Genomic DNA, 16,397 nt, shown 5'->3' with positions numbered 1-16,397 from the left:
AATCATGGGGTGCATCAATAGGGGCATAGATGCCCACGACAAGGAAATAATTCTACCGCTGTACAAATCACTAGTCAGACACACATAGAGTACTGTGTACAGTACTGGTCAGATCACACATAGAATACTGTGTACAGTACTGGGCACCAGTGTACAAGAAAGATAAAGTAGAGCTGGAGAGGGTACAAAGACGGGCAACCAGAGTAATACGGGGAATGGGAGGACTACAGTACCCAGAAAGATTATCAGAATTAGGGTTATTTAGTTTAGAAAAAAGAAGACTTCGGGGCGACCTAATAACTATGTATAAATATATCAGGGGACAGTACAGAGATCTCTCCATGATCTATTTATACCCAGGACTATATCTATAACAAGGGGGCATCCTCTACGTCTAGAGGAAAGAAGGTTTCTACACCAGCACAGACGGGGGTTCTTTACTGTAAGAGCAGTGAGACTGTGGAATTCTCTCCCGGAGGAGGTGGTCATGGTGAACTCTGTAAAAGAATTTAAAAGGGTTTGGATGAATTTTTGGAGAATAATAACATCACTTGTTCTGTATACTAGATATTTAGGGACAGAACATTGATCCAGGGATTTATTCTGATGCCATATTTGGAGTCGGAAGGAATTTTTACCTCTAGTACAAGTTTTTTTTTGCCTTCCTCTGGATCAACTCAGTAGGGACTCATTAGGGATATAGGTTGAACTAGATGGACTCTGGTCTTTTTTCAACCTTATGAACTATGTTACTATTACTATACAGCGACATGTTGCTCATTGAATCCCATTTACAGCATATGGTAAATGTTTATTACTGCACGATTTTATGTAGGAAAGTACAAGCTATGCTTTCCTATAATGGGGAGGGGGTTGTGTGCAGCATATGCGCCGGGAGTTTCCCGGAATATAATCACAGAATGCTATGTTATGACACGGTCAGATGGCGTTTCTTTTTTCGGAGGTGGGGACCATCTTTGATCAGACCTGTTTACATTCCCCAATCAAATAAATCTTCTGTCCACCACTTCCCAGCATACAAGAAGCCTCCGCACGATAACACAACTTCTTCCTTTGTGTGCTGCAGTAACATCGCCCCTTGTGTGCTTTTAATTTACTGACAACCGAGTCCGAAGATCAAAGCGACGGCTGTAACCAGCGTGAGGACGGAGAAGGCGGAATTTTATATCGTACCAGGAAACAGACACAAAGTAACTGGAGGCAGAGAAAGCTGGAGTCTTCTCATGGAACAAGTTCTTGGTAACAGAACATAAACTTCATCAAACATCATTAAGTGCTCGGAAAAGTAGGAAAAAAAACATTTCATGCTAAAAACGGAAGTATTGACCATCGCTCCCCCTTTCTGCCAAGTTCTTCAGAATTGCATTTATATGTTTCTTAATTAAAAGGGGTACTCTGGTGGAAAACTTTTTTAAATCAACTGGTGCCAAAAAGTTAAACAGATTTGTAAATCGCTTCTATTAAAAAATTCTTTACCCTTCCAGTGCTATTTAGCAGCTGTATGCTACAGAGGAAGTTCTTTTCTTTTTGAATTTCTTTTTTGACTTGTCCACAGTGCTCTCTGCTGACACCTGATGCCCGTATCAGGGACTGTCCAGAGCAGGGGAAAATTCCTACTAACCAGTCCTGCAGCAGCAGCAGCAGCTTGTCCATGAGTCATAGACAAGAAATAACTTATGGACAAGGCTGCATGAGCAGACACACCAATCACCTCCCACCACCACAAGGGAGACACGCCCACTCCACCACACACCAATCACCTCCCACCACCAAAAGGGAGACACGCCCACTCCACCACACACCAGTCACTCCCACCACCACAAGGGAGACACGCCCCCTCCACCACACACCAATCACCTCCCACCACCAAAAGGGAGACACGCCCCCTCCACCATACACCAATCACTCCCACCACCAAGAGAGAGACACGCCCCCTCCACCTTACACCAATCACTCCTACCACCAAAAGGGAGAGACACGCCCCCTCCACCATACACCAATCACTCCCACCACCAAGAGAGAGACACGCCCCCTCCACCTTACACCAATCACTCCCACCACCAAAAGGGAGACACGCCCCCTCCACCATACACCAATCACTCCCACCACCAAGAGAGAGACACGCCCCCTCCACCTTACACCAATCACTCCCACCACCAAGAGAGAGACACGCCCCCTCCACCTTACACCAATCACTCCCACCACCAAAAGGGAGACACGCCCCCTCCACCATACACCAATCACTCCCAACACCAAGAGAGAGACACGCCCCCTCCACCTTACACCAATCACTCCCACCACCAAAAGGGAGACACGCCCCCTCCACCATACACCAATCACTCCCACCACCAAAAGGGAGAGACACGCCCCCTCCACCACATGATCACTCCCACCATCACCAGTGAGACACGCCCCCTCCACCATACACCAATCCCCTCCCACCAACACAAGGAGGGACACACCCCCTTCCCCATAGAGGATTTCTAAAACTGTGAGCTAATGAAAAAAGGAATTTTTATAATAAATATAGGTGATAGAGACATAAAAACGTACAGATGTACATGGTCAGTAGAGATGAGCGAATTTACAGTAAATTCAATTCGTCACGAACTTCTCGACTCGGCAGTTGATGACTTATCCTGCATAAATTAGTTCAGCTTTCAGGTGCTCCGGTGGGCTGGAAAAGGTGGATACAGTCCTAGGAAAGAGTCTCCAGCCCACCGGAGCACCTGAAAGCTGAACTAATTTATGCAGGAAAAGTCATCAACTGCCGAGCCGAGAAGTTCGTGACGAATCGAATTTACTGTAAATTCGCTCATCTCTAATGGTCAGGATTAGATAAAAAAAAATAGCGATCTGACGGGGTTAAATTTTTTTTTTTTTTTTTTATATATATGTGCCCAGGCTGCAACAACAAAAATATAAAAACTAAAGGGGTACTCCGGTGGAAAACTTTTTTTTTTTTTTAATCAACTGGTGCCAAAAAGTTAAACAGATTTGTAAATTACTTCTATAAAAAAAGGACTTTTCTTTTTGGAACACAGGGCTCTCTGCTGACATTACCAGCACAGTGCTCTCTGCTGACATCTCTGTCCATTTTAAGAACTGTCCGGAGTAGGAGAAAATCCCCATAGAAAACATATGCTGCTCTGGACAGTTCCTAAAATGGACAGAGATGTCAGCAGAGAGCACTGTGGTCATGATGTCAGCAGAGAGCTCTGTGTTCCAAAAAGAAAAGAATTTCCCTTGTAGTATTCAGCAGCTAATAAGTACTGGAAGGATTAAGATTTTTTTTTAATAGAAGTAATTTACAAATCTTCAATACAGTGGAGAGTTAGAAAAACATCGGCACTCACCGGTCTTCTCTTAAAACAGCTTCTTTATTGGTGCATACTCACAACATGAAATGCAGTCAGGGAGAGGGATCTGTGCAGGGGGGGGTAAGTAGTAGGCAACAGACTGTTTTGCTTGTTACGCGAGCTTCATCCGGCCATTTGCCACGAGCTTCATCCGGCCAAGCTTGTGTAACGAGTGAAACAGAGTCTGTTGCCTACTACTTACCCCCCCCTGCACAGATCCCTCTCCCTGACTGAATTTCATGTTGTGAGTATGCACCAATAAAGAAGCTGTTTTAAGAGAAGACCGGTGAGTGCCGATGTTTTTCTAACTCTCCACTGTATTGAAGATTTGAACTTTGCCATTACATCAGAGCACCTCCACATCTCTACAGGTTTGTCCTAGTCGAACGTCCGTCTTACAGTCCGGCTTAAGCTGGGTTCACACTACGTTTTCTCCCATACGGGAGTGCATACGGCAGGGGGGAGCTAAAATCTCGCGCTCCCGTATGCGCTCCCGTATGTCATTCATTTCAATGAGCCGGCCGGAGTGAAACGTTCGGTCGGCTCATTTTTGCACCGTATGCGCTTTTACGACCGGGCCTCAAACCGTGGTTGACCAGTTTTAGGTCCGGTTGTAAAAGCGCATACGGCGCAAAAATGAGCCGACCGGACCGAACGTTTCACTCCGGCCGGCTCATTGAAATGAATGACATACGGGAGCGCATACGAAGGCATACGGGAGCGCGAGGTTTTAGCTCCCCCCTGCCGTATGCGCTCCCGTATGGGAGAAAACGTAGTGTGAAGCCAGCCTTAGCCAGTAGTAGCAGTGCCGAATATCACATCTTCGCTTTGCCTATTAATTTACAAATCTGTTTAACTTTCTGGCACCAGTTGATAAAAAATAAAAAATTAGTTTTCCACTGGAGTACCCCTTTACGCCCCCGTCATTTTGGGGCCCAACATGAGACACTGCACTGATTTTACTGCCATCCACAACACTGTCCCCCCTTCGGCAGTGTCATGTAACAGGCTCCAGAATGCGGAAGACGACCAGGGCCAGAGGACGGGGAAAGCAGCGCGAGTAGGTTACAATTTATTATTTTTGCAGAACGGAGAGAAAAAAAAAAGAAATAAACACCGGATAACCGCTTTACGCACCCAGACAGACCCTCTATATGGAGCATGGGTTGCTATAGAAGGGTTGTCCAACCGAGACAACGCCATGAAGGGATTATCCCTAGAGTGAAAGTTGCTCTCTTCACACGCTGATCAGTGGGGGGACTGACCACAAGATCGGAGGTCCCTGGTTCTGAGAAGTGTATATGCTCGGCCTATGATCCATTCATTCTCTATGGGGCTTTCAAACAAGGCCAAACTTACACATGCTTGGAAGTCCCATAGACAGTGAACAGAGTGACAGTCATGACTTTGCATTACTGCTCCATTCACTTGGGGGACAAGGGACCTCTGTTCATGTGATCAACAGGGTCACAGCTGTTATCCTAGATCAGTGGTCTCCAACCTGCGGACCCTCCAGATGTTGCAAAACTACAACTCCCAGCATGCCCGGACAGCCAACGGCTGTCCGGGCATGCTGGGAGTTGTAGTTTTGCAACATATGCAGGTCCGCAGGTTGGAGACCACTGTCCTAGATTATGTGGATAGGTGATAACTTTTAAAGGGGTACTCCCGGTTGAAAACTTTTCTTTCTTTTTTAAATCAACTGGTGCCCGAAAGTTAAACAGATTTGTAAATTACTTCTTTAAAAAAAAAAATAATCTTAATCCTTCCAGTACTTATTAGCTGCTGAATACTACAGAGGAAATTCTTTTCTTTTTGGAACACAGAGCTCTCGGCTGACATCACAAGCACAGTGCTCTCTGCTGACATCTCTGTCCATTTTAGGAACTGTCCAGAGCAGCCAACGTTTGCTATGGGAATTTTCTCCTTCTCTGCACAGTTCCTAAAATGGACAGAGGTGTCAGCAGAGAGCACTGTGCTCGTGAGGTCAGCCGAGAGCTCTGTGTTCCAAAAAGAAAATAAATTTGCTCTGTAGTATTCAGCAGCTAATAAGTACTGGAAGGATTAAGATTTTTTTAATAGAGGTAATTTAGAAATCTTTTTAACTTTCTGGCACCAGTTGATAAAAAAATAAAATAAAAAAGTGTTTTCTACCGGAGTACCCCTTCAACCTTGACATAAATGCTTAAAATTTTCAGGATTCTCTTTGTACCAAACATGTTTGGCATCTTTAAATAAGGGCTCTTACCTCGTTGCCGTACACCATGAGGTGATGAGTAGTTATTAGAGACTTGAAGACCACCACCCAGCTACTGTTGGTCGTCCTTTCGAATAACGTGTCGGCCAGCTGCGGGATGTTCACATTCATCTCGTTCGTGCACTGGATCAAATCTGAAGAACAGAACAAACCTGGATTAAAATCAAAAAACACAATGCAAGATTAATATTAACCCCTTAAGAACCGGGGGTTTTTCCGTTTTTGCATTTTCGTTTTTTGCTCCTTGCCTTTAAAAAATTATAACTCTCAATTTTGCACCAAAAAATCCATATGATGGCTTATTTTTTGCGCCACCAATTCTACTTTGTAATGACATCAGTCATTGTGCTGATCTATGGTGAAACGGAAAAAAAAATCATTGTCAGACAAAATTGGAAAAAAAAAACGCCGTTTTGTAACTTTTGGGGGCTTCCGTTTCTACGTAGTACATTTTTCGGTAAAAATGACACCTTATCTTTATTCTGTAGGTCCATACGATTAAAATGATACCCTACTTATATAGGTTTGATTTTGTCGCACTTCTGGAAAAAATCATAACTACATGCAGGAAAATTAATACGTTTAAAATTGTCATTTCTGACCCCTATAACTTTTTTATTTTTCCGTGTATGGGGCGGTATTAGCGCTCATTTTTTGCGCCGTGATCTGAAGTTTTTAATGGTACCATTTTTGCATTGATAGGACTTATTGATCAGGATATAAAAAGTGACCAAAAATGCACTATTTTGGACTTTGGAATTTTTTTTGCACGCACGCCATTGACCGTGCGGTTTAATTAATGATATATTTTTATAATTCGGACATTTACGCACGCGGCGATACCACATATGTTTATTTTTATTTACACTGTTCTTTTTTTATGGGGGGTGATTCAAACTTTTAATAGGGAAGGGGTTAAATGATGTTTAATCACTTTTTTTTTTTGCAGTGTTATAGCTCCCATAGGGACCTATAACACTGCACACACTGATCATTGTTATCCCATAGGGACCTATAACACTGCACACACTGATCTTTATCATTGATCACTGGTTTCTCATAAGAAACCAGTGATCGATGATTCTGCGGCTTGACTGCTCCTGCCTGGATCTCAGGCACTGAGCAGTCATTCGGCGATCTGACAGCGAGGAGGCAGGAAGGGGCCCTCCCGCTGTCCTGTCAGCTGTTCAGGATGCCACGCTTTCGCCGCGGCTATCCCGAACAGCCCACTGAGCTAACCGGCATGGTTTCAGTTTCACTTTAGACGCGGCGTTCAAAGTTCAAAGTCTAAAGGGTTAATAGCGTGCGGCACAGCGATCAATGCTGCGCGCTATTAGCCACGGGTCCCGGCCGTTGTTAGAGGTCGGGCCCGACTCGCTATGACGCGGGGCCACGTTATAGATCGGGAGCAGACACATGACGTTCCAGTACGTCTTGTGTCCTTAACCCCTTAAGGACCCGGGCTTTTTCCGTTTTTTCATTTTCAATTTTTCCTCCTTAACTTTAAAAAAAATCATAACTGTTAAAAATTTTCACCTAAAATTCTATATGATGGCTTATTTTTTGCGTCACTAATTCTACTTTGTAATGACAGTCATTTTACCCAAAAATCTACAGTGAAACGGGAAAAAAAAATCAATGTGCGACAAAATTGATGAAAAACACTATTTTGTAAGTTTTGGGGGCTTCCGTTTTTACGCAGTAAATTTTTCAGCAAAAATGATACCTTATCTTTATTCTGTACGTCCATACGGTTAAAATGATACCCTACTTGCATAGGTTTGATTTTGTATCACTTCAGAAGAAAATCATGAATACATGCAGGAAAATGTATACGTTTAAAATTGTCATATTCTGACCCCTATAACTTTTTTATTTTTCTGTGTTCAGGGGGCTATGAGGGCTCATTTTTTGCGCCGTGATCTGAAGTTTTTGTCGGTACCATTTTTGTTCTGATCAGACTTTTTGATCATTTTTATTCACTTTTTTGTGGTATAAAAAGTGATAAAAAATGCGCTATTTTGGACTTTGGAATTTTTTTGCGCGTACACCATTGAACATGCGGTTTGAAAAGCGGTATGTTTTTATAATTCGGACATTTCCGCACACGGCAAAACCACATATGTTTATTTTTATTATTATTTACATAATGTTTTTTTTATTCTTGGAAATGCCGGGTGATTCAAACTTATTAGGGGGAAGGGATCATTGAAAGGGTTAATGATTTTTTTACACTTTTCTTATGCAGTATTATAGCTCCTATAGGGGGGGCTATAACATTGCATTAACTCATCTTTTACACTGATTGGTCCATCTCCATAGGAATGGATCAATCAGTGTTTTCGGCGATTGAATGCTCATGCCTGGATCTCAGGCTTGAAGCATTCAATCGGCGATCGGACTGCAGGAAGGAAGGTAAGAAGACCTCCTCCTGTAGTACAGCTGTTCGGGATGCCGTGATTATACCGCGGCGATCCCGAACAGCTCCCTGAGCTAACCGGCAACTTTCACTTTCGTTTTTAGCCGCGCGGCTCAGCTTTGAGCGTGCGGCTAAAGGGTTAATATCGCGCGGCACAGCGATCAGTGCCGCGCGCTATTAGAGACGGGTCCCGGCTTCACTATGACGCCGGGCCCGCCGCGATATGATGCGGGGTCACCGTGTGACCCCGCGTTATATCGCAGGACCGGGACCTAGGACGTACTCATACGTCCTGGGTCCTTAACCCCTTAAGGACTCAGCCCATTTTGGCCTTAAGGACTCAGACAATTTAATTTTTACGTTTTCATTTTTTCCTCCTCGCCTTCTAAAAATCATAACCCTTTTATATTTTCATCCACAGACTAGTATGAGGGCTTGTTTTTTGCGCGACCAGTTGTCCTTTGTAATGACATCACTCATTATATCATAAAATGTATGGCGCAACCAAAAAACACTATTTTTGTGGGGAAATTAAAACGAAAAACGCAATTTAGCTAATTTTGGAAGGTTTTGTTTTCACGCCGTACAATTTATGGTAAAAGTGACATGTGTTCTTTATTCTGAGGGTCAATACGATTAAAATGATACCCATCATTATATAGTTTTATATTATTGTTGCGCTAAAAAAAAATCAAACTTTTTAACCAAATTAGTACGTTTATAATCCCTTTATTTTGATGACCTCTAACTTTTTTATTTTTCCGTATAAGTGGCGGTATGGGGGCTCATTTTTTGCGCCATGATCTGTACTTTTTTTTGATACCACATTTGCATATAAAAAACTTTTAATACATTTTTTATAATTTTTTTTAATAAAATGTATTAAAAAAGTAGGAATTTTGGACTTTTTTTTTTTCGTTCACGCCGTTCACTGTACGGGATCATTAACATTTTATTTTAATAGTTCGGACATTTACGCACGCGGCGATACCAAATATGTCTATAAAAAATGTTTTTTACGCTTTTTGGGGGTAAAATAGGAAAAAACGGACGTTTTACTTTTTTATTGGGGGAGGGGATTTTTCACTTTTTTTTACTTTTACTTTTACATTTTTTTACACATTTTTTTACAATACCATGATTGCTAATACTGATCTGTTCTATGTATAGGACATAGAACAGATCAGTATTATCGGTCATCTCCTGCTCTGGTCTGCTCGATCACAGACCAGAGCAGGAGACGCCGGGAGCCGGACGGAGGAAGGTGAGGGGACCTCCGTGCGGCGTTATGAATGATCGGATCCCCGCAGCAGCGCTGCGGGCGATCCGATCGTTCATTTAAATCGCGAACCGCCGCAGATGCCGGGATCTGTATTGATCCCGGCACCTGAGGGGTTAATGGCGGACGCCCGCGAGATCGCGGGCGTCGGCCATTGCCGGCGGGTCCCTGGCTGCGATCAGCAGCCGGGATCAGCCGCGCATGACACGGGCATCGCTCCGATGCCCGCGGTTATGCTTAGGACGTAAATGTACGTCCTGGTGCGTCTGATGACACGTGTCTCGGGAAACGCCCAGTTTAGAAGCAAATCCCCATAGCAAACTACTTCTAAACTGGGCGGTTCCCGAAACACGTGTCATCAGAGAGCACTTAGACAGAAAAGAACAACCTTAACTTCAGAAGCTCATAAGTACTGGAAGGGTTAAGATTTTTTAATAGAAGTAATTTACAAATCTGTTTAACTTTCTGGAGCCAGTTGATATATAAAAAAAAAAGTTTTTTTTCCCGGATACCCCCTTTGAGGCTTTAAAGGGAGTATATAACCACTGAAAGCAACTTTGGGTGATGCCATTAACCACTTAAGGACCCAGGGCGTACCTGTAGGCACGTGGGAATTCCGGTCACTGGGCGAGGACTGGACCGGGATGCCTGCTGAAATCATTCAGCAGGAACCCCGTGCAAACCCCTGGTGGGATCCCGAGACAATCCCCCCACCCCCCTCCCCACCATGTCGCCGCAAATTGCCAGTCGATCCCCCAGAAAAGGAACTCTAAACTATGGCCCTCTAGATCTGGCAAAACTACAACTCCCAGCATGCCCACACAGCAGTTTGCTGGCTGGGCATGCTGGGAGTTGTAGTTTTGCAACAGCTGGAGGCACCCTGGTTGGAAAACACTGGGATATCCTGTAGAAATCTAATGCCTATGGTGGGTACACCCCTCCGACACTGCCGCAGACAAATGTACAGCTATGGTGTCATCCACCCATGTCTAGTGTTAAAGGGGTTATCTAGGAAGAGGCAAACGGAGCTAATTTCTTCCAACAACAGCACCACACGTGTCCTCAGGTTATCTGTGGTATTACAACTTTATTCAGTTCAATGGAAGTGAGCAGTTTTTCTAGTTCTGGATAAAAAGATCAAAGAGATTGGGGGGGATCGTGGTCAAACCCAGTGGGAGCAGAAGCATTAAATGGGTACTCTGCCCCTAGACATCTTATCCCCTATCCGAAGGATCAGACATCTTATCCCCTATCCGAAGGATCAGACATCTTATCCCCCTATCCGAAGGATCAGACATCTTATCCCCCTATCCAAAGGATCAGACATCTTATCCCCTATCCAAAAGGATCAGACATCTTATCCCCTATCCAAAAGGATCAGACATCTTATCCCCTATCCAAAAGGATCAGACATCTTATCCCCTATCCAAAAGGATCAGACATCTTATCCCCCCTATCCAAAGGATCAGACATCTTATCCCCCTATCCAAAGGATCAGACATCTTATCCCCTATCCAAAAGGATCAGACATCTTATCCCCTATCCAAAAGGATCAGACATCTTATCCCCTATCCAAAGGATCAGACATCTTATCCCCCTATCCAAAGGATCAGACATCTTATCCCCTATCCAAAAGGATCAGACATCTTATCCCCTATCCAAAAGGATCAGACATCTTATCCCCCTATCCAAAGGATCAGACATCTTATCCCCTATCCAAAAGGATCAGACATCTTATCTCCTATCCAAAAGGATCAGACATCTTATCCCCTATCCAAAAGGACCAGACATCTTATCCCCTATCCAAAAGGACCAGACATCTTATCCCCTATCCAAAAGGACCAGACATCTTATCTCCTATCCAAAAGGATCAGACATCTTATCTCCTATCCAAAAGGATCAGACATCTTATCCCCTATCCAAAAGGACCAGACATCTTATCCCCTATCCAAAAGGATCAGACATCTTATCCCCTATCCAAAAGGATCAGACATCTTATCCCCTATCCAAAAGGATCAGACATCTTATCCCCTATCCAAAAGGATCAGACATCTTATCCCCTATCCAAAAGGATCAGACATCTTATCCCCCCTATCCAAAGGATCAGACATCTTATCCCCCTATCCAAAGGATCAGACATCTTATCCCCTATCCAAAAGGATCAGACATCTTATCCCCTATCCAAAAGGATCAGACATCTTATCCCCTATCCAAAGGATCAGACATCTTATCCCCCTATCCAAAGGATCAGACATCTTATCCCCTATCCAAAAGGATCAGACATCTTATCCCCTATCCAAAAGGATCAGACATCTTATCCCCCTATCCAAAGGATCAGACATCTTATCCCCTATCCAAAAGGATCAGACATCTTATCTCCTATCCAAAAGGATCAGACATCTTATCCCCTATCCAAAAGGACCAGACATCTTATCCCCTATCCAAAAGGACCAGACATCTTATCCCCTATCCAAAAGGACCAGACATCTTATCTCCTATCCAAAAGGATCAGACATCTTATCTCCTATCCAAAAGGATCAGACATCTTATCCCCTATCCAAAAGGACCAGACATCTTATCCCCTATCCAAAAGGATCAGACATCTTATCCCCTATCCAAAAGGATCAGACATCTTATCCCCTATCCAAAAGGATCAGACATCTTATCCCCTATCCAAAAGGATCAGACATCTTATCCCCTATCCAAAAGGATCAGACATCTTATCTCCTATCCTTTGGATAGAGGATAAGATGTCTCAGGACGGAGTACCCCTTTAAGAACTTTATAAGGAGATACAATAAGGTTCATTATGAACCTGCAACAAAGATGGATCCATCATAAAGCACAAAAGGTGGTTGTATCTATCTCCTAACAATCCATTCACAGAGCAGCTCCCTCTCCCCTCTCGCAGCAGAAAGTCTCAGCACAATCTAAAGCCCCAACCAGTAACCAAAGCATCGGTCCCTTGTGATCCCACACTGAGCCACATCAATCCCCATCACTGCCATTAATAAGGAGGATTCTCAGGATAAATACAGACAGCCCTCCTCCCGGCGGGCTGTGGCTGAGGCTTTACTATATCAGTAATGAATCCTCGTAGGCGGTGGGCACATACTTCCATATGGCAGACAGATGCCCGGCACACGGAGCGCACACAGCGCCTGAGAACGACGTCTCTAGCTGTCAGGCAGCAATATTTTGGGTCCTATGGATATCTGGCCGGCCCTGCTGTAGGGACATCTGGAAAATATGTTCTGTTCTGAGGATCAGGGGAAAAGCTTTGACAAACAATAACCTTGATATAACAGGAAGCGACGATATTATTAACCCAATAGGAGCCAAAAGCTCCATTCTGCAGGATTATCCCATTAACAATCTCCTGAAATGCACTTTTAGGTTCACTTAAAGGGGTAGTCCAGTGCTGAAAAACTTATCCCTTATCCTTAGGAAAGGGGATAAGTTTCAGATCTCGGGGGGTCCGACCGTTGAGGCCCTCCGCCATCTCCTTTACGTGGCCCCGGCTTGCTGGCCAGATGGCTGGTGTCGAAAACCGCACAAAGCTGCGGCCGACTCGCCCCCTCAATACAGCGCTATGGCAGAGCAGGAGATTTGTATTGAGTTGGCCATAGGGGGCGTGTCAGACCCACCTCGTGCGGTGGTCAACACGCCCCCTTCTTGCGGGCTGCCGGGGGCCCGTACAGGAGAGTGCAGGGGGCCCCAGCGGTCGGACCCCCCGCGATCTGAAACTTATCCCTTCTCCTTAGGATAAGGGATACGTTTTTCAGCACTGGATATCTCCTTTAAAGTCACCTCCAAAGTTGAACTTCAGATTGGTTGTGGAGCGGCACATTGCATGCTGGGCAGTATCGGTGTCCAGGCAATCCAGAACGTTGCGTGAACAAGCCAATTTCTAATCAATAGGACCCTGCATGGAACTTGCTGGGCATTGTACAGTTGCCTTGGCAACGTACCACCCATTATAGACTGCGTTGCTCTATGTCCGATCTGAAGATTGGACAAGAGTTTAACTTTGAAAGAACACTTCAGGCTGAAAGAAATGGTATATATGGTAAGTGGCCAGATGTAAGCTAAGAGTCTATATCGAAATATTTGAAGTCAAACCAAGGTAGTTTTTTAAAATCACAGCATGCTATTTTTTTGTTTTTAAAGGGGTACTCCGCTGCTCAGCATTTCGAACAAACTGTTCCGAACGCTGGAGCCGGGAGCTTGTGGCGTCACGCCCTGCCCCTCCCATAGACTTGCATTGAGGGGGCGGGACGTGACGCCATGAGGGGGTGGGGCTATGACGTCACGAGCTCCCGGAGCCAGCTCCAGCGTTCAGAACAATTTGTTCCAAACGCTAAGCAGGGAAGTACCCCTTTAAGCAATTGTGGCAAAAAAAAAGTAAATAAAAATAAAACAATGAACCCCCCCCCCCTTCCTCATTGCATCAATAGAAACCCTCTAGTCACATAATCAAATAATCACAAGACTTAGGAGAAAAACGCAGGAGATATATAACAGAAGCAAAAAATATATATACAATACATATACTAACGCCATGGTTGGGCTGCACGATACGGGGAAAATGTGCGATTGCGATTTTGGGCCTAAATATTGCAATTTCATTATAATTAAAAAAAAATGGTGAAATCCCCCCATTTCATGTCCAATCGCCTCCATTTCACATCTACCTACCCATTTTATGCCCACCACCTATTTCACATCTCCCCCTTGTCACATCCCCCCCCCCCCCCGTCACTTTCTCCTACATGATAACATAACACTAAACCTACTTCCTATACATGTACAATCTACCTTGGACAGGACTACTGAGCAGACTACAGCTTCCATTAGGGATCTACCGATATCGGTTTTTTAGGGGCCGATACCAATAATCGGTGGAGGTTAGGGGCGATAACTTATACCGATATTCCGGTATAAGTTATCCGCTATTTATCCCCCCGCGACACCGCTGCAGATCACTGATTTAAAGCGGGCGCTTTAAATCAATGAACTGCAGTGGCTTTTGCGGTTCCATAGGCCGCCCCCACCACCCGCTTCTCTCCCCCTGCCTGTCCGGGGGTCCTGAGTCCTATCAGCAACACCGCGACCTCCCCCGCCCCACCCACCGTCGCCCCGGCCCCATTGCCTCCCCCATCCCCGGTTTTATAATGACCTGTTCCCGGGGTCCACTCTACATCTGGCTCCGGCGGCGTCCTCCTGAGCTGTCACTGTGCGCACTGACGGTGACATCGCGTCACTCATTGCGCACAGCGTAACGCAGGACGCAGCAGGAGCCAGAAGTAGCGTGGACCCCGGGAACAGGTAATTATAAAACTGGGGATGGGGAGGCAATGGGCCGGGGCTGTTCGGTGGGGGGTGAGACGCGGTGGGGGGTGAGACGCGGTGGGGGGTGCGACGCGGGGCAGCATCGGATTATCGGCAAGGTAATTGCCGATACCGATAATGCCCAAAATCGTGATTATCGGCCGATAATATCAGTCAAACCGATAATCGGTCGATCCCTAGTTCCCATCATGCATTGTTTTTTCCCCCCAATATGGGATTGGAGGCGTTGCTGTATACAGTTCCTGCACCCCCTCCTCCCCAGCACCTGTATAGATAAATACGTCCCTTTGGCCACCACCTAGGTTCCTGGCATCAGTCCGGCGCTGTCAGCTGTAAAATGATGACATCATCACATCCTCCAGGCTTCTCTACCTTTAGAATTACAAAATCTATCTACGTGGAAGAATTTCTCAATACGGGTAAATAGAGAGGTTTAGTCATTGAGTAACGCACACTGGCTCCAACTGTCCGGGCATGCTGGGAGTTATAGTTTCTCAACAGCTGGAGGCACACGGGTTTAAAACTGTCCGGATAGGAGAGGAGCGGTTTTTGCAATGCGGATTTGCTCCTATTCTGGACAGTTTCCCGGACAGAGGTGTCAGCAGAGAGCACTGTGGTCAGACTGTAAAGAACTACACAAATTCCTCTGTAGTATAAAGCAGCTGATAAGTACTGGAAGGATTAAGATTTTTTATATATAAAATTTACAAATCTGTATATCTTTTGGACACCAGTTGGTTTCAAAGCCACCCCCCGGAGTACCCCTTTAACTTTATTGCATGTAGGTCAGGCTTCCCAACCAGGGTTCCTCCAGCTGTTGCAAAACTACAACCCCCAGCATGCCCGGACAGCCGAAGGCTGTCCGGGCATGCTGGGAGCTGTAGTTTTGCAACAGCTGGAGGCCCCCTGGTTGGAAAACACTGATGTAGGTAGATGTCTGGAATAGGTTACATCATGGACTAAGCTACTGTGGGTGGGTGGCAGCATTAATTGTACTGTATGTAGAAGGTAGCATGAATTGTACGGGCAGTAGGCTGCGGTTTCAACTGCACCGTATGTAAACAATTGCATCAATTTTACGGGGGGTGGATGACAGCATTACTATACTGCAAGTAGGGTGGCATTGTTTGCACTGTACATACACGGTGGCGTCAACAGCACGGTACGTATGCGACGGTGTCAACTGCACGGTACGTATGCAACGGCATCAACTACACGGTACGTATACAACGGCATCAACTACACGGTACGTATGCAACAGCATCAACTACACGGTACGTATGCAACGGCATCAACTACACGGTACGTATGCAACGGCATCAACTACACGGTACGTATACAACGGCATCAACTACACGGTACGTATGCAACGGCATCAACTACACAGTACGTATGCAACAGCACCAACTACACGGTACGTATGCAACAGCATCAACTGCATTGGGTGAGTGGCAGCATTAACTGTATTGTATGTCAGAAGCCGGTAACATGAAATTTACCGGAGGTGACAGCATGAAACAAGATACTGTGGGTGGGTGGCAGCATTAGCTTTTCTGTATGTAAGGTAGCAGTATTTGGCAACACTGTCGCTGTGTGCACTAGCAGGCCATATTACCTGTACCATGGATAGTACCATCAATGGAGTCATACAGAATTACCTGGGCACTAAATGGCGGCATTAAATGAAGAATATAGTACCATTGTATTGTG

General features: G+C 45.1%; 1 protein-coding gene across 16 annotated transcripts in view; it reads right to left on the bottom strand.

Annotated features, from left to right (window-relative positions):
* PICALM (phosphatidylinositol binding clathrin assembly protein) overlaps window positions 1-16,397 on the bottom strand; it is a 129,882-nt gene that overhangs the window by 92,899 nt on the left and 20,586 nt on the right. For all 16 annotated transcript variants that reach the window (XM_056561301.1, XM_056561306.1, XM_056561309.1 and 13 more), the window contains exon 2: window positions 5,629-5,771. In XM_056561301.1, the coding sequence (XP_056417276.1) occupies window positions 5,629-5,771 (143 nt within the window). The remainder of the gene's footprint in view (window positions 1-5,628; window positions 5,772-16,397) is intronic.

Source organism: Hyla sarda, chromosome 2, assembly GCF_029499605.1.
Source record: "Hyla sarda isolate aHylSar1 chromosome 2, aHylSar1.hap1, whole genome shotgun sequence".
Taxonomy (NCBI): Eukaryota; Metazoa; Chordata; class Amphibia; order Anura; family Hylidae; genus Hyla; species Hyla sarda.
The sequence above is the reverse complement of the archived record's forward strand: the minus strand, read 5'-3'. Positions and strand labels throughout refer to the sequence as shown.